Source organism: Vicugna pacos, chromosome 20 (assembly GCF_048564905.1).
Source record: "Vicugna pacos chromosome 20, VicPac4, whole genome shotgun sequence".
NCBI lineage: Eukaryota > Metazoa > Chordata > Mammalia > Artiodactyla > Camelidae > Vicugna > Vicugna pacos.
This window is the reverse complement of record NC_133006.1, coordinates 17,392,670-17,416,992: the sequence shown is the minus strand read 5'-3', so window position 1 is coordinate 17,416,992 and position 24,323 is coordinate 17,392,670. Positions and strand designations below refer to the sequence as shown.

At 48.4% G+C, this 24,323-nt stretch overlaps 1 protein-coding gene across 4 annotated transcripts in view; it reads right to left on the bottom strand.

Moving 5' to 3' along the window:
• Positions 1–534: 534 nt before the first annotated feature.
• The window catches only part of MOCS1 (molybdenum cofactor synthesis 1), a 27,956-nt gene continuing 4,167 nt past the window's right edge, over positions 535–24,323 (bottom strand). Inside the window, exons 2-12 of one of the 4 annotated variants that reach the window (XM_072945077.1) lie at positions 21,900–22,026; positions 20,589–20,756; positions 8,190–8,354; positions 6,825–6,886; positions 6,433–6,544; positions 5,920–6,032; positions 5,342–5,452; positions 4,390–4,510; positions 3,922–3,969; positions 1,984–2,072; positions 535–603 (exon numbers count right to left, since the gene is read on the bottom strand). In XM_072945077.1, the coding sequence (XP_072801178.1) occupies positions 556–603; positions 1,984–2,072; positions 3,922–3,969; positions 4,390–4,510; positions 5,342–5,452; positions 5,920–6,032; positions 6,433–6,544; positions 6,825–6,886; positions 8,190–8,354; positions 20,589–20,756; positions 21,900–22,026 (1,164 nt within the window). In that variant the 3' untranslated portion in view covers positions 535–555. Of the gene's footprint in view, positions 2,073–3,906; positions 3,970–4,389; positions 4,511–5,341; positions 5,453–5,919; positions 6,033–6,432; positions 6,545–6,824; positions 6,887–8,189; positions 8,355–20,588; positions 20,757–21,899; positions 22,027–24,323 lie in introns of all 4 variants that reach the window. The other 3 variants (XM_015237477.3, XM_006202033.3, XM_031688509.2) reach the window with 3 other exon arrangements.

The window sequence follows — 24,323 nt, the reverse complement described above, 5'->3', positions numbered from 1 at the left end:
TTCCCACGAGGGGACTTGAGCTGTGCCGGGAAGCAGGAAGAGCCAAGAGTGTTGGTGCGCAAGAGTCCTCAAGCCAGTGCACGTCAAAAGGTAGCTTGAGATCAGCCAACGTGGGAGTACTTAAGACTGGAAAGTGGCTTTTCTAAGAGGTGGTGGTTAAACACTTCGCCAGCACACCCGGGTGTAGGGCACAGGAAGGGTGGGCAGGTCGGGGACTGAGGCTAGAACCGAGAAACCTACCCACCTGAGAGAAGCCAGCAAGTCCAGTGCTGGGGGATGTGCAAGCCAGGAGCCTCTAACTGCAGCTGCTGGTCTCCACCAGCCGGTGAGAGGAGCAGCTTTGGACGTGCCTACCTGTTACTGGTGATGCTGCACTCGTACACCCCCCACGGGGAAGGGTGGGGGTATGTACACGCAGAATATGCCCCTTTGACTCTCCAGCATCTCACCTACTCCTCTTCCCCCAGGTGGGGGTGGGCCTGACATCATAGCAGCTCGGGACCCCTCAGCACAGACAGTCCTCATTCTTGCATCTCCAAAGTTGGCATCGTGGCTTTATTTTGTGCGCGGGGGGTGAAGGCCATCTTCAGTGCTCTTCCTTCCCTGATGTGTCAGGACGAAGGGTGGTGGGTGGGAGGGTGGCAGTGCGCAGGGCATGGGGGTGTGTGCTTGGTCAGGAGGCCTCAGGGCTGTGGCCCACGTGAATGGATTCTGCTTAAGATGGGGGTGGGGCGGCTGGGGTTGCGGAGAGAGAGGAGGTGGCAGGATGGTGTGACTGTTAAACCAAAAGCCCGGATGTCTGACGGGACACAGACTCAGGCAATAAGAAGGGAGAACCGGCTCTTTCAAAGGAGGTTGGTGGAGAGGCAGGGAAAGGGTGTTGCTGCTCAGAAGCCGTGCTCCAGTTTCAGTGCCAGCTGCGCTCCTCAGGGCGGCTTCCTCTGCTTGGAGAGCCCTTACTCTCTCCCGGGAAGTAGAAGAGAAAACCCAAGCAAGAAGTGGAAGTCACGGGCTCGACCTTCTGAAAGTGATTGTCTCAGAGTCCACTAATCCCCCAATGGGATTTCCCGTCACCCAGCCTTACTCGCTGCGGCCCCCTCCCATGACCTCAGGGTCCAGGAAGGCAGAAGGGCCTGCTAGTTTCCTCTCTGAATAAAAAGGTCAGTGGAGGTCAGCTAGCAGTAGAGGGGTAGGCTGACCTTGAGTTCCTACCGGTTGAAGGTAACCAGTGACGGGGTTAAAAGGAACTTGACATTTCTTTCCCTTGGCTGAAATTGCATCCCATCTCTTGACTTCGCCGGGCCAGGAGCTCTAAGTCCTATGGAAGTCCCCCCGCTGACCCCCAGTCTTGCTAATGAGCTTGATCTCCTCCAACACTATGTCCCTGCTGACGGCCTTGCACATGTCGTATAGGGTGAGGGCAGCCACGGCAGCTGAGGTCAGGGCCTCCATCTCCACCCCAGTGGGGCCCCGAGCCCGGCAAGATGCCTCGATCACCACGGCCTGGCGCGCACTGTCCAGCTCCAGCCGCACCTGGACGTGGCTCAGGGCCACGTGGTGGCACAGAGGAATCAGCTGGCTGGTCAGCTTGGCCGCCTGGACGCCAGCCAGCTGGGCTACCACCAGGGCATCCCCCTTCTTGAGCCGGTTCTCCTGGACGAGCCTGAAGGCCACAGGCCCAAGGAGGACTACAGCTGAGGCCACAGCCACACGCTCTGTGTCTGGCTTCCCGCCTACATCCACCATAGCCGCCCGTCCTTCTGTGTCTACATGGGTTAGTTGGCCTGAGGCTGGCAGAGGTCCTAAGGGTGTGGCAGGAGCCTGGGGCTCTGGGCTAAGGCACTTTGGGTTGGCATCTGAGTCTGGGTGGGAACTGTAGTGTCTCTGAGGGAGGCCAGCTCCCAGCCACCACTGGGCCAGGAGAGGGGTCTGTGGGACCCCGCCTCCTTCCCACAAAGTCACCATCTGGTGGGAGCGACTCACTCTGTGTCTCAGACCCTGAACATGGAGGGAATCCCTGAAGGAGATGCTCAGAACGGCTGGTGGGGAATCCTGGAGCGTCAAAAATAACTCTGGAAGGAAGAAGAAAGGGGAAGGAAGATTCAGTCTAAGGTAGGTCTTTTTCCCACCTCCTGTCTCACCCCCACCTCGAGTTCTCCCTTTCACACCAGGAAAAGCAGAATGAAGAGCAAACAGCACAGCAAGGAAAGAGAAGATAGAAAACACACAAAGGGGGTTCCCCAGCATACAAGTTTCAGCCTTTCTCACCGGGAGTTACATGGGGCAAGGGTCCCACAGCTTCTGCCTGTCCTGCAGTGGCAGTGTGGGGGACTCGGGTGCCCCTGCTCACAACTTTCTTGTTGTCAAAGTTCTGTTAAACACCTAAGGTCTGAAGACCAAAGCCTGGAGCAGATGACCTCTCTGTCCCTTCATCTTCTTAAAACTACAGTGAGGCCTCAGCCTGTTACCAATTAGTTACTCTCAGCTTCACATTCTCTGAGAAGGGCTAGGAGTAATCATATAGTTTATAGACAAGACACTAAGGGAAATCATCTATTTAAACAATGTCTTTCAAGCCTTAAGCTCATCAGAAGTGCACAAAAAGCAACAGGCTGATTCAATGGTCCCGGGGGGAATGGTCCCTTAGGAACCTTGTAGGCTTCTTTTTACAAAGCTGTGGTCCAGGGGCCAGCAGCACTGCCACCACCTGAGGGCTGTCAGAGACGCAGAATCCCAGCCCAGACCTCCGAATCTGAATCTGAAGTAACAAGACCCCTAAGTGATCCTAACGCACGTGGAAGTCTAAGAGGCCCTGTTCCAGGTGACTGTGGGTTTTATGGAAATCAGACGAGTTTAGTTACTCTACATCCTTGAGAGCAGTATCATTCCTTATGAAGCAAACAGGTCTCCCAACTTCCAGCTTCCCATCACACTCTGGGCCACCTACCTTGTCAGTGTCAGAGGTACAACCTCCTTCTGGGGGGTTATCAAGGTATCCCCCACTCCCTGACCCACGTCGGCCTGGGGGAGGCCCACCACGGAGAACGATGATGGTGCAGGGGATAGCTTTCACCCTGCTGGAACGCTGCGGTGCGCTGCCCTTCCTTCTCTGGGTGGCTGCGTGCCCCGGTGCCTGCCTCAGGGCCCTGGGCGCACTCTGCTCCGAACGCTGGAGGAAAGAATCCCTTCCCCTAGTTGCTCTCACTGCTTTCTCTGGCCTAGGGTACAGTTCAGGGGCCCAGATATGACTTTGGTCATGGGGGCAAGGCCTCCCTGGCTCCAGCCTGGGCAAGGGCCAGGGGGCAACAGCATCCCTAAAGCTCCTGTACCAGTGAGGTCCCCAGTGCTGGGGACCACTTATGGCTCTATAAAAAGGTGTGGTTTTTTTTTTGGAAGCGCCGTATGTATACGAGACATCCTGGGCACGTAAGTTCCCGGGAGGTAAGGAATGAGGCAGCTGAGGTCCTGGCTGCCTCCTCCCTGAGAAGATGAGTAGTTGCCTAAGCTCTGTCTGGCACAGAAGCATTGTAACAGGTGGACCAGTGAGTCCTAATGGTCCAGATAAACGCATGGACTGGCCCACAGGACAGAAGGGAAGGGGCGCCTGTGACTGTATCCAAACTGGGAGATTCAAGAGCTGAGGACAAGATCTCTATGTCTTAACAAGAAGCTCCATTTTTAGGGAACAACTAACATGGTGATCATTAACCTGGAGGACTCCTGGCCCAATTTTTGTGACACCTGAGTAAGAAGAGCCGTGGAAGGGAGAAAAGCAGCAGTAAAGGCTTGAAGGGTAAGAAAAGATAAATGCTGAGACAGCAGGATGAAGTGCAGGATCTGGGGGTGCCTTACAGCGGGGGCCCCACCCGCAGGATCCCCCAATGACAAGGGTGCGTGGTTACGTACTGATGGGTCACCCACCGATGAGGATCATGGGCCGGTTCTTCATCTGGGAAATGTTGAACATGCCTGGGGGTGAGGGAAGCGGGGAGGGAGGGGAAGAGCAGGAGAGGAGGGGGAGGAAGAGGGTGGGGAGAAGGTCACTGAAACGACGGACACAGTGGTATGACAGCCCGTGGACGCGCACTCATCTCCGTGCACCTGACAAAGAGCCCCAACCGGACACGGCGGGGTCACCCGTGAGTCTTTGGATGTCAGGACCCTGCCCTCCCTGGCAGAGAACAATGTGTGGGATGAGAAAGGCGATGACACCCCTCCTCCCTTCTTCCCCCAGTGAAACAGCCAGAGAACCTGGGGACCCCTCCTGTGCAGTCTCTTCCTGTAGGAAGGGAATCATCACTGTATCCCAAGTCTAGAGGTCCAACAGGAGTGGCAGGGAGCACAGACAACAGAGTCTCGCTTACCCGCCAGGCTTTCCTTCCTCCTCACCTGCGTGCTGCCGCTTCTTCCTGCCCACGGCAGCCCCGATGATGCTCAGCAGCTCTTCCTCAGAGGCTCCCGCCCGCAGGTGATCACGCAGGGATACTTCCGAGTTTCCAAAGAGGCAGACCTGGAGGTGGTCACCGTCGGGGTGAGGACAACGTGCCTCCCTCAATCCTGAGCCTCAGCCTCCAGCCTGAGAGTCCCCGCTGGGCCGGGCAGGAGGGCCCAGGCCTCCCTTGGCTGGTCAAACTCAAAGCAACTTCCTGCTGAGGGGCTGAAGGTGCTAGACAGAGGAGCCAGAGGGGCTGGAAGGGTAGGAGGCAAACTCACATCCCAAGGCCTGCATCTGACTTACGGTCAGGTTTCCTTTCAGTGTGTAGGGTGTACTTTAAAAAGTTAAATACTTGCCAACAGAGGGACAGCACACCAAAATCCAGATCCACACTCCCTCCCGAGACATTCCATGGCGCACTCTTCAATGCCGTGAGAAGGGACCCAGTCCGTGGGAGCGAGGCCTGGTCGCCCCTCACCCCGGACCCTGCCTGCTGGGCTGGCCCCTGCCCCTGCTCCGGTTTGTGGTCCCTGACTGGGGTCTGAAGAGCAGAGGCAGCACCCTGAGGTCAAAGGTGACTCAATGCTCCCAGCTTCTGTGAGAGGCTAGGAGCCCTGGAGGGCCCGGTCCCAGAAAGCAGAATACCCAGCTCCTCCCACAGAACCATAAAAAGTATCTACTGAGTGCCAGCCTGTACACAGGGACAGGAGCGTGTGTGACGAGCCCAAGGACAGAGACAAGAAGATATGTACGAAATCTAAGCGGGAGGTACCCCCACTCCCCTGTGCTGTCAGTCCCCCTTCCTCACTCCCTGCTAGCCTCACCTCCACTCAAGCGGCGCAGGTGGGGAGAGAGATTCAGAATACCGAGATGGCGAGGGGGCCCTGTGGGGAAGGGGAGTCTCACCTTGAGGTTCCCGTCGGCTGTGATTCGCAACCGGTTGCAGGTCCCACAGAAATGCTCCGACATGGATGTGATGAAGCTGACCTGGCCCTGGAAGCCAGGGATCTTAAAGGCCTGTGGGTGCGTGTGGAGGGGCCGGGGGTGGGTGGCTGAGCGCCAGCCTTCACTCCCTGACCTGGCAGCCCTCACTCCTCAGCCCTCTCGCCAGGAGCCCTGCAGAAGGCAGCCTCCAAGGATTTCAGACCACAGAGGACTCTGGCTCTGCCTGTGCCTGGCCTGCCCAAGACGAAGGCCACTAAAGATACAGGGACCCGAGGGCAGCACGGCCGGGGAAGGCCACATGGAAGAGCCAGACAAGGACCCCCACCATCTACTGGAGTGTGTTCTACCACAAGTCACTTAACCCCTGCCCCACGCCGGGCCTGCTTCTTTGTCAGTGAAGCACGGAGGCTGCTATGATGGCCCTGCAGTGTTTCCCGCATCACTGCCCTCCGCCCTCGATGTGATGTGGCCCCTGCCAGCGCTCCCATGCCAGTGCTCCCATCCCACCGTGGAGGCATGGCCTCTCTCCCGCCCCCAACCTTGGCTGTGCTGGATTCCTCCTCGGGCAGCTTCTCCAGCTCCGGCCACCGCTGCTGGAGGGTATCCAGCATCTCCTTGTAGCTGACCATCTTCTTGAAGTTCCACTTGTTGCCTGTATTGGGGGTGGGGGCTACTGAGTTGCAGTGTCACAGGGGCCCAAGGGGCTTCAAGTCCACTCTCCCACACAGCCCAGGAATCAGTTCTCCGCCTCTGGGCCTGGAGGTCCCCAGGCCCTGCCTGAAATTTGTGGATCAAATCATGCCCACACACACTCTGAGAAGCCTCTGATCCCCGCAGCCCTAGTCCTGGTGCCTGCCCAGCCCCCTCCCCACCATCCCTGGAGAAATCCCTGCACACACAGCAGGGTCTGAGGTCAGCAGCACCCACAGGGGCAGCCAGACCCTGTCTGCCCCACTCAACCCTTTCCCGGGTCCTCAGCCATCCCTGCCATGCTCTCAGCGTGGCCCTGGCCCAGCCTCTTCGCACCCCCATCCCCGCCCCACGTCACTGACCATCAAAGGGCATGTACTCTATGAAGCGCACGTCCAGAGGGAGTCCTTTGGTCAAGGCCACGAAGTCCAGGAGTTCGTCCTCGTTCAGGCCTCGCATCACCACACAGTTCACCTGGTTGGGGGACAAGAAGACCACGAGGGCTATCCCTTCTGTGATCTTTTCCAGGGAGGGCCCTTGGGGGGCCAGGCACCTGCCTAGGCTCTCTAGTCGGGGTCCCATTCCTTGTGTCCTTCCCCTAGTTCTCCTTAGAGAGACCTATGCCATGGGGTCACTGGTTTTCCCCCTTTCTCAAGGGGAGCAGGGCTGGAAGGAGCAGGCAAGAAAGGGGTGGGGGTACCCCACAGGTGCACTGGCCAGGGCTGGGGCTGGCTTGGGTCCAGGAAGTCTTTACCTTCACAGGGCTGTAGCCCAGCTCGATGGCCTTGTGGATGCCCTCCATGACCTTGTGGAAGCCTGTGGGGAGGGAGAGAAGTAAGAGTCCAGGTACTCCTTCCCTCTCCTCCACCCCCTCACCTCTACAGGGAAGCCCCAGGACTAAGGACCCTGGAGACTGCCGAGTTCAGGGACCAGACTGTAAATATGTTAGGCTTTGCAGGCCAAGAGGCAAAACTGAGGATATTATATAGCTATATATCATAAAGGTTTTATCTACTCAATTCAGAATATGATAATCAGCATAATTTTTGCAACACAGTTCTACATCTAGAATGGAAGAGTGGAATTCTTTTTGCAAGGATGGTATTTTTCCTAATTGGGGTTCATAGTTAACGGCCTGTATCATTAAACTCATGGCAAATGTTATCTGCAAAATCCATTCTTAGCTCAAGGGCTATTACAAAAAAAAAAAAAACAGGCAGGGGCTGGACTTGGCTGGTGGGCTGTAGCATGTGGACCTTGATCTAGGCGGACCCTCTCATAGTCTAGGTGGGGAAACTGAGGTCCAGAGAGAGGCAGTGCCCTATACAGAGTGATGAGTATAAACAGGAAGTCACACACTTGGGTGGGAGGTGGTGGGTAAGAGGAGGTGGGGCTGAGAGCTGTAGGCTGTTTCCAGAGCAGAGGAGGGAGAACTAGGTCTCCCTGGAGTCTCTCTGATCCCCTAGAGATCTCAGTAATGTACGCCCCTCCCCAGATTGAAGGGCATCCGACCCTGTGGTGAACCTCCCACCCCAATAGGGAGTCCATGGACCTGGGGCCCAGGCCACACTACCTCTCCACTCCTGTCCTCCCTGATGAAGCCTGGTGGGAGGAGGCAGTTGGGTGTGCTTGCTGCAGGGGGTGAAGGAAGAGGCATACATCAGGCTGGGTACAGGGAGCACCTTTGGTGCCGGGGGATGCCACCAGGCAGTGCTGGCCCTGACCCTGGCACCTCAGGGCAGCTGCTTCCACCCCACACTTCCTCAGAGCTCACAACAGGGTAACCAACTGGTCCCAGTTCACTTGGGGCTGTCTTGGTTTTAAAAAGGGAACATCGTGAGTTCTTGAACTCTTTCAATCCTGGGCAAACTGGCAGCAGGGTAGGGGGACGTTAGTCACCAGAGCTCATTAGCATCCTATCCCAAAATGTCCTCAAGGGTGTGGCTACAGAGACGAGGGACATTTGGGAAGGATGAGGGGTGAGGAACAAATGCCCAGGCTTAGCTATCTATAGCCTGGCCACCAAGAGGGAGAGACCAGGACCCTCACACCAGCCTTAGCTCCCAGGCCACGTGGGCCCTGGGGGGGTCACCCTCCACCATGAAACCCGTCTGATCACCTTTCCTGCGGACGATGAACTCAAACTTGGCTGGCACCAGCGTGTCCAGGCTGATGTTGACGGCACTGAGGCCAGCCTTCTGGAGCTGAGGCAGCAGCCGGGCCAGGTTGATGCCGTTGGTGGTGATGCCAATGGTCCTCAGCCCCTCCAGCTGGCGGAGCTGGGCTGGAGAGACAACAGGGAGGGGTATCAGGCTGCTTGTTCCTGCTGAGGCCAGGAGAAGGGCTGGAAGGAGAAACTCCGCGTCTAAATAAGTTGTACGGAAAGGGGCTTGCTGCAGATCTCTATTAACCAGTATTAGCTTAATAAGAAACATAAGAATAAGAACAAAGATAACAATAACCAAAAGATGAAACACTGAATGCTCACGCTGCTAGAGGCTCTGCTGAGGGTCTGCATGAGCTCACTGAAGCCTCACAGTGACTATCCCCATTCAACAGATGAGAAGAGACAGGCTCAGAGAGAGTAAGAAAATTGCTTAAAGTCATACAATTAGTAAGGAAAACTGCTCAGATTCAAATCCATGTGTACTCAACTCTAGGACTGGGCTCTTAATAACCAACTCACAGGTCCTAATACTGTGTGTAACAGGAACAAAAAAGTGCTTGGATTATGCATTAAGCTGACGCTTCCACTTCACCCAAAATCCCTAGAAATAACTGAAGGATTAAAAAAGAATCCATAACAGCATTGGAAGGCAAGAAAGAATGCCTTTAATGGCCCAGAAAGGTGGAGAAATGCTGAAAGACAGAAAGCAGATGGGGTCAGATGGATCAAGGAGACCAGAGCCCAAAGAGCACACAGGAGAAGGTTCTGAACCAACTGGGAGGGTGACTAGCGCACACCAGGCTTAGCAGTCACCTGGACAAGGAGCACGGGGGTCCCTGGGTGTGTCAAGGAGGTTGCCTGTCTGGAGAACTATATACGGATGAGCTGGTAAGCCGTTCTCCCTCCCATCCCATGAACGGGGGAAGGCAGCAGCTTTTACGCCACCCCAAGGCTAGAGCACTTAAGCTAGCTGAAGGGGTGGGGGCAGCCCAGAGCAGCTGCAGATACTCAGGAGATACAGGGTCCCTGGGACCCAGCAGAACCTCACCTCCCTTCCCCACAAACGCAGGCACAACCAGCATAAAAAGAGCACTGACAGTTGGGCCAACCAAAACCTTGGGAGCAGAGATCAGCAAGCATTTTAAAAGAATGTTGTGAAGGAAAAGATAAATTCCACATATAGAAGAATGAAAGAAGAAGGAGAAGCAACAGATATAACAGAAGATGATTCTTTAAAAAATCAGAGGTAGATGAATGTAGATGCAAATATCCTCAACAAAATATTACTAGTAAACCAACTTCAACAACACATTTGAAGGATCATACACCAGGATCAAACGGGATCTATCCCAGGGATGCAAGGATGGCTCACATCCACAAAGTCAATGTGATACACCACATTTACAAATCAAAGAATAAAAATTGTATGATCTCAATAGATCCAGAAAAAAGCACTTGACAAAACTCAACACTCATTCACAACTAAAAACTCTCAAAGTGGGTATAAAAGGAATGTTCCTCAGCATGATAAAGGCCATATATGACAGCTAACATCTTACACAGCAGTGAAAAGCTAAAGGATTTTCCTCTAAGATAAGGAACAAAGATGGCCATTCTCACCACTGTTATTCAACATAGTATTGGAGGTCCAAGCCACAGCAAATGGAAAAGAGGAAGAAATAAAAGGCATCCAATCAGAACAGGTAAAACTGTCACTATTTGCAGATGACATGATATTATATACAGGAAACTCCAAAGACTCCACCAAAAAGCCATTAGAATTAATCAATGAATTCAATAGAATTGTAGGATACAAAATCAATATGCAAAAATGTGTTTCATTTCCATACACTGATAACAAATTACAAGAAATTAAAAAAATCCCATTTACAATTGCATCAAGAAGAATAAAATACCTAGGAATCAACTTAACCAAGGAGGTTAAAGACCTATACACTGAAACTATGACACATTGATGAAAGAAACTGAAGACAACACAAATGATATTCTCTATTCACGGATTAGAAGAATTGATATTGTTAAAATATCCATACTACCCAAAGCAACCTCCAGATTCAATGGACTCTTTATCAAAATTTCAGTGGCATTTTTCACAGAAATAGAACAAACAATACTAAAATATGTGTGGAACTAGAAAAGACCCTGTTTAGCCAAAGGCATCTTGAAAAAGAACAAAGTTGGAAGCATCATGCTCCCTAATTTCAAACTATGTTACAAAGTTATAGTAATTAAAACTGTGTGGTATTGGCATAAAAACATAGAATAGAATCGTATTACAAAATGAATGGAACATAATCGAGAGCCCAGAAATAAACCCATGCATACGTGGCCAGTTACGACAAAGGAGCCAAGAATATACAATGAGGAAAGAACAGTCTCTTCAATAAATGGTGCTGGGAAAATTGCATAACTATGTGCAGAGGTATGAAAACCAGACCACTAGCTTACACCATGCACAAAAATTAATTCAAAATGGATTAAATCTTGATCTGAAGCCAAAAAACTCCTAGGAGGAGGAAACAGGCAGTAAGTCCCTTAACATCATCTAGGCAATGATTTTTTGGATTGGACACCAAAAGCAAAGCCAATAAAGCAAATATAAACAAGTACGGCCACATCAAACTAAAATGCACAGCAAAGGAAATGAAAAGGTCGCCCACCGAATGGGAGAAGATACCTGCAAATGCCGCCTCTGGTAGGGGGTTAATATCCAAAACAAACAAACAACTCATACAACTCAACATGAAAAAAAAAACCTGATTAAAAAATGGGCAGAGGATCTGAATAGACCTTAAGACCACAAGTATCATTATGGAGAGAGATGCACTAGATAGTGATAGAAGATCCAGTTTATGAAGAAGACATAACAGTCCTAAGCATACAAACCTAGTAAAATCATCTCAACTCTGGAGAAAATAAAAAGCAACAGGACCTCTGGGAGAAACTAACAAATTCACCCACTTATTTTTTACTGGAAAGCCAAGCAGATAGAAAGCCAGCAAAGACTGAGATAAACAGAGGTCTGGACAATAAAATTAACCAGCTGGATCCAATGAACAAATACAGACTTCTTCGTGTAATAATTAACAAATAAACACTCTTCTCAGGCGCACAAAGAACACTTACAACAACGGACAATATATTAGGTCATAAAGCAATCCTCAATAAATTTGAAAGGAAGTTTTATTCAGATAAGATTCTTTGACTCATACACTTAAATTATAATTTAATAAAAATATAAATTAAAATCCTCATATTTGGAAATTAAAAACACTCTTAAATATCTCATGATCAAAGAAAAAATGAGAATAAAAATTAAATGCTTAAAACTAAATGTTATGAAAACAACAGGTTACACCAGAACATAAATGGAAATAATGAAACAATACAAATACACGATAAGAGGTTCAACAAACTCAAAAGTTGCTTTGTTGAAGACCAGCACAATAGACAAATCTCTTGCAAGACTTAGCAAAAAAAGATACAGGCACAAATAAACCACATTAAGAATGAAAAAGACAAAACTAAGTAAAACTGATGAAAATGAGAAAATATTACCAACAATTTTATACATTTAAAATTTCTAAAAAATAATAAAAACTACCAAAACTAACTCCAAAAGAAGTTGCTAACTTGAATAATGCAGTAACTATTAAAGAAATTAAAGCAGCAATTAAAAATTTCCCTGTAAATAAAATACGAGGCATAGACAATTTTACAAGTGACTCTGCCAGACTTTAAATGAAGTGATTACCATGGATTAAGACAAGCTATTGCAGGTAAAAGAATAAGAGGGAATACCATCTGCTATGATCTGAATGTTTATACCCCCGCCCCCCACCATTCATTTGTTGAATCCTAATGTCCAACGTGATGGCATGTTAGAAGGTGGAGCTTTTAGGAGGTGACTAGGTCATAAGGATAGAGAGGTTAGTGCTCTTATAAAAGAGATCCCACAGAGCTCCCCAGCTCCTTCTGCCATGTGAGGATGCAATAAGAAGTCTGCGACCCAGAAGACAGCCCTCACCTGACCGTGCTGGCACCTTGATCTTGGACTTCCAGCCTTCAAAACTGTGAGAAATCACTTGCTATTCATAAGCTGGTCCAGTCTATGGTATTTTGTTACAGTAGCCCCATCAGACTGATACATGACCTCACTCATTCTTTGGAATTTAATACCACAAATCAGTTAAGGCAGGCATGAAAATGAAAACTCACACATTCATTTCACTCACGGATATAAATGCAAAAAAATATTAACAAACTGAACCTAACAGTAGATAAAAACAGTAGACTATGGCTAGGTTGGGTGTATTCCAGGTACAATATCAGAAAAGCTATAAATGTCATTCAGAGTAACAGAATAAAGAAAAAAATCATATATCATCCTAACATACATTAGAAAATGTATAATAATAAAAAAAAAAAGAACTTAGTAAACTGGGAAAGGAACTTCATTACTTGATAGAAGTTATTTGTGAAAAAAAACTTGTAAGAAACATCATTATAAATGGGGAAACATTAGGAATATTCTCCTATTATCACCACTATTCAACACTGTACTTCAGATCCTAGATATTGCACTAGGACAAGGAAATAAAAGGATAAAGGCAGGGAGAAAATTGTCTTTAGTTGCAGACGACGTGTTTGCTAGTGGAGAAAACTCCAAAGACTCTAAACAGATACATTATAGCATTGAGAGGAGAGTGATAAGAATATAATATCAACAATGTTAGAAAATGTAATTTTGAAATGACACTGTATCTGTCAGGATCCTAGCATAAAACAGAATTCATCCCAGATGATTAAAATAAAGACTTTAATGAAAGGACTACTCACAAAGGTGTGGGTAGAATTAATGGTCTCAGCAACTTATAGTACAGCACTCTGGGGATCCATGCCTAGGGCCAAAGGGACATGGGGAGGAAATTAAGAGTCCACTTAAGTCACCATAGAGGAGTGTCTATCCTGTAGGAATTTTAGCTCTGGAGGGAATTCAGCTACTGCCAAAAACCTGGTATAGAAATAGAGCAGGGAACAGCAAAAAAATAATCTGACCTCATTGGCCAAACCCATCAGAAACCCAAAAGACAAGGGACCCTGGGTGATATAGTCTAGCCGCTAGCTACCCAGAGCAAAGAACAAGGCAAAGGAGGGAAATGGCTGTGGGAAGGTGGGGGTGTGAATAAAAAAGACGTCAATTCTCCCTGTTTTGATACCCAGATTTAATGCAATTAAAATCCCAATATATACAGACACAATGAACAATCTGTAAGGGAATAACAAGAAGAATAAAATACTTAGAATTTAACTTAACCAAAGAGGTGAAAGACTTATAAAATGAAAACTACAAAATATTGCTGAAATAAATGAAAAGAAATAAATGGAAATACATCCCACGTTCATGAACTGGAAGGCTTAATATCGTTAAGATGTCAGTATTACCCAAGGCAATCTACAGATTCAATGTAATCCCTAACAAAATCCCAATGATATCTTTTGTAGAATTTAAAAAACCCATCCTAAAATTCACATGGAATCTCAAGGAACCCTAAATAGCCAAAACAATCTTAAGAAACAACAACAACAACAACAACAACAACAACAAACTGGAGGACTCACACTTTCTGATTTCAAAACTTACTACAAAGTTACAGCAACCAACATATGTGGCATTGGCATAAAGACAGACACAAAGACCAACAGAATAGAACAGAGAGCCCAGAAATAAATCCTTGTATACATGGTCAAATAATTTTTGACAAGGGGGCCAAGACTATGTCATTCAATGAGGAAAGGATGGTCTTTTCAACAAATGGTGCTGGGAAAACTGGATATCCACATGCAAAAGAATGAAGTTGGATCCTTTCCTAAGTCCTAAAAGAATAAAACTCTTGTAAGAAACCATAGGACAAAAGCTTCATGAGATATCCAAATCAAATGACACCAAAGGCACAGGCAACAGAAGAAAAAATAAACTGCACTTAATGTACAATTTTTAAAAATTTTCATGAAGACACTCTCCACAGAGTAAAAAGGCAACCCACAGAATGGGGAAAATATTTGCAGACAATAAATCTGTTAAGGGATTAATACCCAGAATAATAGAGAACTCCTAAAATTGAACAACGAAAATAATCCAAATGAAAAATGGGCAAAGGACTTGATAGATATTTTTCCAAAGAAGATATATGAATGGCCAATAAGCACATGAAAAGATGCTCAGCATCATTAATCACCAGGGAAATGCAGATCAAACTACAATGAGATACCACTTCACACTTACTAGGATGGCCACTATCAAAAAAAAAACAACAAAAACAAACAAACCAGAAAATAATAACTGTTGGTGAGGATGTGGAGAAGTTGGAACCCTTGCACACTGCTGGTAAGAATGTAAAATGGTACAGCCACTGTGGAAAACAGTATTGAAGTTCCTCAAAAAATTAAAAACAGAATTACCATATGACCCAGCAATTCCACTAAAGAACTGAAAGCAGGGACTGAAGAGATATTTGTACACTCGTGTTCAATATTTCAAAAAATTGTACATCAAGACACTATCCACAGAGTAAAGAGGCAACCCACAGAATGGGGAGAAAAATTTGCAGCATTGTTCACAATAGCTAAACATGGAAGCAACCCAAGTCGACCGATGAATGAATTACCAAAATGTAGTATATTCATACAATGGAATATTATTATGAAAAAGAAAGGAAATTCTTCAGTGTGCTACAACATGAATGAACCTTGAAGACATTATGCTAAGTGAAATAAGCCAGTCACAAAAAGACAGAGACTACACAATTCCACTTAAATGAGGTTCTTAGAGTAGCCAAAATCATAAGGATAGAAAGTACAAAGGTGGTTGCCAGGAGCTGGGGAAGAGGAGAATGGGGAGTCATTGCTTAACAGGTATAGAGTTTCACATTTACTAGATGACAAGAGTAGGGATGGTGGTAGTGATGGCTGCATAACAATGTGAATGTATTTAACACCACTGAGCTGTGCACTTAAAAGTGGTTAAGATGGTAAATTTTATGTTATGTATATTTTAACACAGTAAAATGGAAAAAAAATCCCAACAGAATTTTCCAGGGAACTTGGTAGGCTGATTCTAAAATTTCCATGGACAAAGCTTAGCATAGCTAAAGCACTGTTGAAGAACTAGAAAAAAATAACACATGGAAAAAAAAATGAAACTGGATTCCCCCAAATTATCCACAGATTGACTAAAGACTTAAATGCAAAAAAAGCACAATTTTAAATTTTTTAGTACTAACATAAGTAGTTGTTCTGACCTTGGGTGAGGTGTTTCATAAACAAGTACAAAAAGCACTAACCATAAGAGACAGGACTGATAAATTTAAGAACTACTATCAACCAAAAGAATTGTTACACAAAGTGTGGCTTGCTTTTTCAAACTGGGAGAAGGCATCTGTCACATACATCAAGAACTTTTACCAAACCAACATGAAAGGACAAACAACCAAATAGGAAATTGGGAAAATGATATGATCTGGTATTAAACGGAAAAATAAATATATACGGCTAATAAACCTGTGACAAGATGCCTGACCTCACTCTAGACAGGGAAGTACAAATCAAGCCCACAATAAAACAGCACTTTATACCCGGTCCACAGGCAAAAATTCAGAACGATAATACTAAGCGTTGGGCGGACAGCTGGTGAGAGTGCACAGCACAACCATTTAAAGATAACGCCAAGTTGTTTTCCAACGTTAAACATTCACATACTCGCTCCATAAACCAGCACTTCCACTCCTAGAGAAACTGTACACCGACACATGAATGTAAATACAAGTGTTTAAAGCAGCACTGTTTACAATACCAAGAAACTGGAAACAAGCCAAGTTTTCATTAATGAGAGGAAGTGTGATGTATTCACATAATGGAACAGGAGGTCGCAGAAGAAAGAACTGAAATCAGGATGACGTATATGAATTTCAGTTGTGTCGAAAGAGTAATTCCCGAAAGACTGCTCAGCACGACTTACAAAGTTCAAAAACACCATCTCATTTTAAAAAGCAAGGGAATGATAAATACAACATTTAGGAGTGTTTCCTTGGGAAGGGGTTAAGTACACTGTGGGGAAGTCCACAGTGGTGGTTAAAGGTTATTGCCAGGGTTCTGATTCTTCCAAAAAAACTGATGAGGCAGTGGGTTTCCTTAGGAATTCTTAACACTATTAAATCATGTAAATAAATTTCTGCAAATAAAGTAAAAAAGGTCATGCATGGCTCAATAATGAGATTACTTCATGAACCCAGGATTATGATTTAATCTAATTCTATGTAACTAGAGTCCATCAAAACTAAAACAAAAACCTCAACCCATTTCAAAAACCTTGAGGTGGGGAGCATACAGCTCAAGTGGTAGGGCGCATGCTTAGTATACACAAGGTCCTGGGTTCAATCCCTAGTACCTCCTCTGAAAATAAATAAGTTAATCCTTCCCACTCAAAAAAAAAGTATAAAATAATTTTTTTAAATTAAAAAACTTAGTGAAAAAAAAAAACCCAAAACTTTGGGGATAGGGGAGGGATAAATTAGGAGTTTGGGGTTAACAGATACTAACTACTATAAACAACAAGGTCCTGCTGTACAGCATAGGGAACTATACTCAATATCCTGTAATAAATGCTAATGGAAGAGAATATGAAAAAGAATATGTGTGTATATATACGTATATGTATATATAAAACTAAATCACTTTGCTGTATACCAGATACTAACAATATTGTAAATCAACTATACTTTAATAAAACAAATAAATAAATAGAAAAATCCTTAAAAAAAACCAAAACAACAAAACAATCCTAATGGCTCCCCATTGTATTAAGCCTCTCATGGGCTTTAAGCTGTGAGATCTAGATGTTGCCTATTTCGTTTCTTCAACATAATGGAAGAAAGGAAGGGAGGAAGGACAGACAAAACAACAAGAAAGGAAAAGGCCACATGACTGAGTGATTCTTGAACTGAACTGTCGCCTAACAGTGACAAGTCAGTTTTGGAGTTAGAATCCAACACAAGTCCTCTGCCAATGCTGCCAACACGATCGTGGTACTTGTGTATTTACGGCTATACCTTGGGGATACTGTGGGTTTGGTTCCAGACCACCTTAATAAAGCAAGTATCGCAATAAAGAGTCACACGAATTTTCTGGTTTCTCAGTGCCTATAAAAATTATGTCTTCATTATACTGCAGTCTATTCAGTGTGCATTAGCATTATGTCTAAAAAATGTATAGAACTTAATTAAAAACACTTTATTGCTAAAAATTGCTATTATTAAGCCTTCAGGAAGTTGCAGTAGTAACATCAAAGGTAACTGACCACCGATCACCATAAGAAAAATAATAATGAAAGAGTTGGAAAGATTGCAAGAACTACCCAAATGTGACACAGAGACACAAAGCGAGCAAATGCTGTTGGAAAAATGGCGTCCACAGATTTGTTTGATGCAGGGTTGCCACCAACCTTCTATTTGTACAAAAGAGACGCAGTATCTGAAGTGCAGTAAAGCGAAGCACAATAAAGTGAGGTATGCCTAGCTTCCTTTTTTTTTTTGTACTTTGGGAAATCCCAAACCTTCACCATCCAAAACGGCAGTGGCTAACTGTGCATGGCTATTTAAATCAATTAAAATGCAATAAAGTTACAAGTTCAGTTCCTTGGTCACCCTAGCCACACGTGAAGGGCTCAAGGCTACTTGTGGCTGTTGGCTACCTTATCAGACAACACAGATAGAGGACGTTTCCATCAGCCCAGAAAGTTCTATCAGACAGCGCTGCCTTAAACTCATCTCGGCAGAAGAGAGGGAGGGACTTCAGTACACGCAGGGATGGGGGTGGGGGTGCTGGAGCGTTTGGGGGTTGGTGGGCGGGGTCACAGACAACTGCAGAGAGGGAACTGAGCCATCTTCCCAGGGCAGTTCTACAGCACCAGTCCTGGGGCTGACTGAGCTCAGACAGGGACCCCCGGTGACCAGGACAACAGGCTCTGTGAAGCCTGCAACCCCTTCACCTTGCCCCTTGGGCAGGGTCCCTTGAAACTCTCAGCCAGGAGGGCTGGGACAAGTGCTTGTGAATGTCCTGCCTCTGACCGCTGGCCCCTCCCCTCACTCCAGCCCTTCTTCCCCACTAGCGCCCACCTGCCCTGTCCTCTGGGAGTAGGAGGTAAATCCTCTGAAGCAGGTCACTGCAGCCAGTTTCTTGTCCTAACCAACATCTGTGTGGTGATCCACCCTTGCCCACCCCATGCCATTGGCCAGAACCAAGAAGCCAGAACCATCACAGCAGGAAAGCCCATGAGGTAACCAGTGCACAGATGAGTAAACTGAGGCCCCAGGTTGGGCAGGAACCTGTGCAAGTTCACGGGGCCAGGGAGTGGAAGAGCACAGAGCCGGAACCAGGCTGCCACCTCTCCTGGCTCCCAGATCTCCCACTGCGCAGGTCGGCAGCTTCTGTGAAGAGCTCTGCATCCTCCCGTCTGTGCTCAGCCATCCCTCTCTGACCAGCAGTGATCCCCACCCCCTCTGCTCTCCCACAGGCCCTGGACAGATGGCAGGTATTGTGGCCTGACGGAGGAGGCTAGGTCTGGCAGCCTTTCCTGGAACCCAGTCTGCCTTGCAGGCTCTGAGGAGCTTCCTGGAACAGGGAGTCAGCTCCCCTGGGCCAGCTCGTCCAGCTCAGGAACGATGGCACGGTTCCAGGTCAAGTGACCGGTAGGGGTTCGAGGGAGCCAGCCACGGGGAAGGAGGGAGGAGAGAGCTGTCAGGGGTCCCTGGGCTCCTCCTTGGGGCTCCCACAGCACCTGGGTTCCTCTTTGGACAGCAGGCTCCAGAGGCTGCTTCCACCAACGGGCTGGGGTGGGGGGTTGGTCCTTGACAGCCAGGCCTGCGGCTCATCCTCCTTTGACCAGCACAGAGCCAGGCCCAGGGGAAGGTTCTCCAGGGAATGTGTACCGAACCAGCAACTGAGGCAGAAGGCTGAGGGTGGGGAGCTCAGCAATCAAGAACATGGAACCTTATTTTCCTCTGATTTCATCTTCCATAATTACATGAGCAAAGTCTCTCTCCGCCTGACCTCGGGGCTCGGAGGCAGCATACAGGAAGAGGCTCTCCACCCCATGCACAGCACTTGCCACTTGCTGGGCATTTGCTTCTCATTCTCTCCTCAGGTCCACCCTAGAAGGGAGGTTACTATCTCGGTCTGAAGGCTGAGCATAGACTTTAAAAGCCGCTCGAAAATACAATGCTAGTGCGAGGCGCAGCAGAGATCACTCGTGGGCATGTCGTATTTCAGAGCTCGTACGTTGAGCCATCCACGTTCATCAACAAACACCAGTGAGTACCAGCTATGTGTCAGGTGCTTTCCTAGGTGCTCGAGACACAGCCGTGAACCACACCTGTCCAGCTCCCTGAGAGCTTTCACGCCAGTTAACAGACAATTTAAAAAATCACCAAATGGCATAACGTGGTAGAGTAGGGTTGCCACGCCTTTTCTGTATAAAGCCATAGAGCACATATTTTTGGCTTTGCCGGTCTTGGTGGCAACTCCTCAGCTATGCGGCGTGGGAGATATGTAAATCAGTGGATGTGGCTATGATCCAATAAAACTGTTAATGGACAGCGAATTTTAAAATTTTGTAAAATTTTCATGTGACGCAAATGTTATTCTTTTGATTATTTTCCCCCCAACCATTTAGAAACATAAAAACTATTCTTAGCTTGCAGGCCACGCACAAAAACAGGTGGTGGCCCAGTTTTGGACAGTGAGCTGTAGCGGGCCAACCCCCGGGAGAGAGAGTGGCTGGGAGGGTGGGTGTGGGGAGGGTGTGCTTTAGACAGAGTGGTCAAGGAAGCCTCCACAAGGAGATGACATTGGAGCAGAGCCCTGAATGAGGCAGACAAGAGGCCCTGTGCTCTGGGCAAAGAAAACAGCACATGCAAAGACCCTGCAGCATGACTGGAGGGGAACAGAGAGGCAAAGGGGCAGGAGAGAGGTCTCTGAGGTTGATGTGAGCCAGACCACACAGACCTCAAGGCCCCAGTGAGGACTTCAGTCGAAATCTGATGTCAAGCCATGGGCTCTGGCACTTAGCTTTGTGACTTTTGGCAAGTTATTGAACTCTGTGCCGCATTTCTTAACAAAATGGGAATAATAACGGTACCTGTCTCAGAGGGTAGCAGGACTAAGTGAGCACAATGCCCTACAGGAATGCTAGCTGTCAATATTCATATTATCATTGGAGTCCAGTGGGACGAGGCAGGAGCTGGGAGAAGTGGTGACAACCGTAGTCCAACTCACCCACAATGTTCACCACGTCTGGCCGGATGAGCGGCTCTCCACCCGTGAGCCGGATCTTATCTACGCCTTCCTTCACAAAGAGCCGTGCGAGGGTCAGGATCTCCTCAGTGGTCAGCAGGTCAGCCTTGGGGGTCAGTGGGACACCTTCCTCGGGCATGCAGTATTGACCTAAGGGGAAGGGAGGGGACGTGGAGGTGGGACATGACTGCAGTGTTAGGCCCCAACTCCCCCACCAGGCCACAAGTTTCTCTGAACCCCATCCCAGCCATGAGGAGAGACCCTGCCAAGTCTGAGGGGACACAAACCCTTGGCCAGATTCCCTCTGGGCCTCACCTTTCTCTTCTATAAAATTTAATGTCCCTTCCCCATCTGGCTTTCATATCCCTCAGCCCAGGAGCTGGGGGTATAGGTTCAAGATGATAAACTAGGCAGACAGCATGGCCTGACTCGATGTAGGGGCAGGCCAAGATGCTGGTCCCCTCAGGGAGGGGCAGCTGGCCCGGATCCGCCTGGGAGGCCAGGGCCCTGGGCCCCTTCCTTCTGCCACTGCTCATCCACCTTCATTTCATCTGGACTGACAAGCAGTCCTCTCTGTGAATGTTGTGAGGGGAAGGAGGCTGGGATGTTCTCCCTGGCCTGGTAAAAGCCGCTCTCCTCTGTAGCCACAAGTGTTCTCATATCCAGTCTCTCTCTATCAGGTTATCCTCCGTCCTGATTTACAGACTGGAAAACTGAGGCACTCCCTGTTCAGGGTGAGGTAGCAGAAGGGGAGAAATGAGGTGAGTGGGGCCCCACCTCCTAACATCAGTTCCAGCAGCCAGGATCTGTTAAAGGGCCATTTAGTCAAATTAGTGAAGGGTCCAAAACCGGTCTTTTTGGATAGATTAGGTAAGAATATCAGAACATCAGTACTGCACACAAGAAATGTTTGGTTAAACATTTACTACACACATGTACTTACTGGGCCATGCAGTAAATATATTTCTTATCGTGAGCTACAGTGAAAGGGAGGGAGGGAGGGAAAAAGAGCCCTGGAATAGCAAGAGACTCAGGGCCAACCTTAATCTTAAACCCAACAGCAATTCTGTTCCAGTCTAATCCCTGGTAGAACCCAGCTTCCAGGATCATAAAACTTACCCTTGACCCCTAGCCCCTGAACCCCTACCTGGCAAAGCAAGGAAGAGGGGTTGGTGGAGTTTTCTAGAAAGAGGAATGGGGAGGACTGAGAAGGATTCCTGGATGTGGGGCAGTTTCAGGAGCTACATGAGCAGAGGGACAGGAGCTCAGAGAGGGCCCAGGAGGGCGACTCACATCTGAGGTTGCACTTCTCGGTGAGGGAGATGCGCAGGTAGCTGTGTCGCCGGCCGAAGCTGTCGGTGAGGAAGGCAGAGAAGGGGGCTGCATGCTCCCTCAGGAACTGCCTCCGCCTGGATGGCTCCTGCAACGACAGGGGCAGGGGACTGTGGGCTCTGCTCCTGGGCTAGGGAGAGCCCACTCGGGGACTTGACCCCGCCCTCATCTCTGACATCTGCACACACTCTGACCCTTCCATCCATTTGGGCTCTGCAGGTCTGGGGGTCTGGGACTCTCCCTCACTCACAGACCGGAAGAACGGCCTGCAGGGAAGGACCTGCCCTGGCAAGGCCCCACAATCAGCCCTGGGTGCAGGACCTCAGTAGGGATTTCAGCTGGGCAGCGAGACAGCAGGAAGGACATCCAGCCTCCACCTCCTCCCCTGTCACCATCTACTGCCCACCCCACCTCAAAGAAAGCCTATCCGGGTACAAGCATCTCCATCATTTCTTGGACTGGTCATCAGGATGGCACGTTGCCGCTCGGCACCTGGCAAATGTGCTGCCTGATGAGCACGTCCAGAGGAGGAGGAGGGAGGCAGCAGGGAGCTGAGAGGGACACAGCAGCCTCTTCTCCAACCCAGGCCTCCCATTCCTTACCTGGAGCCCAAAACAAAGTCACTCACTGTGGGGGAGGGGCATCAGACAAGCTGTCCCCACCTCGGGGCTGGGGGGTGCTCCCTAGGGCCTTCCTACTGCTCAGGAGGACCCAACAGACCAAGCCACCAGGAGTAGCTGGGGGCCGTACCCAGCTAGCGAGGGTATACTCATGGGGATGGCCCCCCTCCTGCAGAAGCCTTGGGGCAAGGACAGCCCAACCAGGGAGACCTGCAGAGGGAATGGGTTCCCCCAGCTCCCAGGAAGGGAGAATGGATGTCCCAGGATGGCCACCCTGCTAAGCCCATGCCCAAATTACTTCAGTCCTTATCCTTCACCTACCCACTGCCAGAGGAAAGGATTAAGGACCCACTGGTTGGGGTATAAGGGATAAGGGGGAGAAGACTGCAGGAGATTCCCTGCAAGGCCCAAACTCATCCTGGGGAGGGAAACGAGGGAGCCAACCTCACTCTTTCCTAAGTCTGAGCGAGTCTGTACTCTCTCCCTCCTTGAGAGCACAGCTCTTGAGAGCACAGTCATGACAGATGCTGATGAGACAACTGTTCCACAAAAGTAACATTTGCAAGGTATCTTCAAGTTTCCAAAGAATGTTCTCTGTAAGGGATTATTATAACCAACACTTGGATGGGGTCCAGGAACACCTCTGGCAGAATCGGGATTCAAAGTCAGGTCTTCTGATTCCAAGTTCTAAATTCTTTCCCAAGTTGCACCCTGAGGATGTGTCCAAGGAGGTATGTGGGATGGTACCCAGGGCACGGAGAAGTCACTTCTCTAGAATCTTTAGAACAAAGAAATCATGACCGTGGTGGTCATCTGTGACGTCTATGGACAGGGAACTGGCTTGGGGGTAAGACCCCTGGTTTCTGGGCCAGGTGTGCCCCAACATACTGGGAAAGTCCCCTAAACTCGTCCAGGCCCGCTTTCCTAGCTGCAAATTAGGAACACAGTGAGCGGCTAAGGTTATCTTGCTATAAAGGAGGGGCCAGACAGGAAGCCAGGATTACCGTGATCTTGTGAACTAAGAACAAAGGACTTGGGCACTCCTGAGGTCCAGGAAGAAGAAACATTTACTTCCTTACCTCCTCAGCCCCAGCTACACATTAGAACCATCTGGGAAGATGAAGAAAAAAAAAATCCCTTTGGAGACCAAATTTGGATCTCTGAGAACTTAGGTTTTTCATCTCTCCAGGTGATTCTAAGGTACCACCAAAGTCAAGAGCCACTGACTGACTCAGGAGATAGAAGGGATATTAGAGACAGAGCATGGGGGGTGCTTCATCATTTTCCTGGGTCCATAAAACTGACCTTACTCTGCTCACTCCAAGAAACCCTGTTCCCACTCCTGTGACAAGAAAGCAGCAGTCACTTCTCTGAACTGCAGTCTGAAATAATCACAAGTGTTCCTCCTTCCCTACTCACCCCACTGACTTTCCACTTGTGCCCTTGGAGGTGGGACAGGGGACACTCCAGAGTGAAGAGTCCCACCCTCATTGGCCACCAGGGTCCAGGAGCTCAGACACTTGGCCATCAACAGCTATTCACAATTCATTCATCAGTCACCCCAGACTCCACCTCCTCACTTGCCAAGACACCCATCTCACCCTAATCTTAACATGGCTGGGGAGGCGGCTGGGTGAGGGAGGAGCCAAAATAAATTTAGGAATTGAGAGCAAGTGAGAGGATCATGGGGTATGACTCAGCAGAAACTGGAGAGAGAGCAGTGGAATGGGGCAATCCAGAATGGAATTAGGCACTCTGCTCTGGC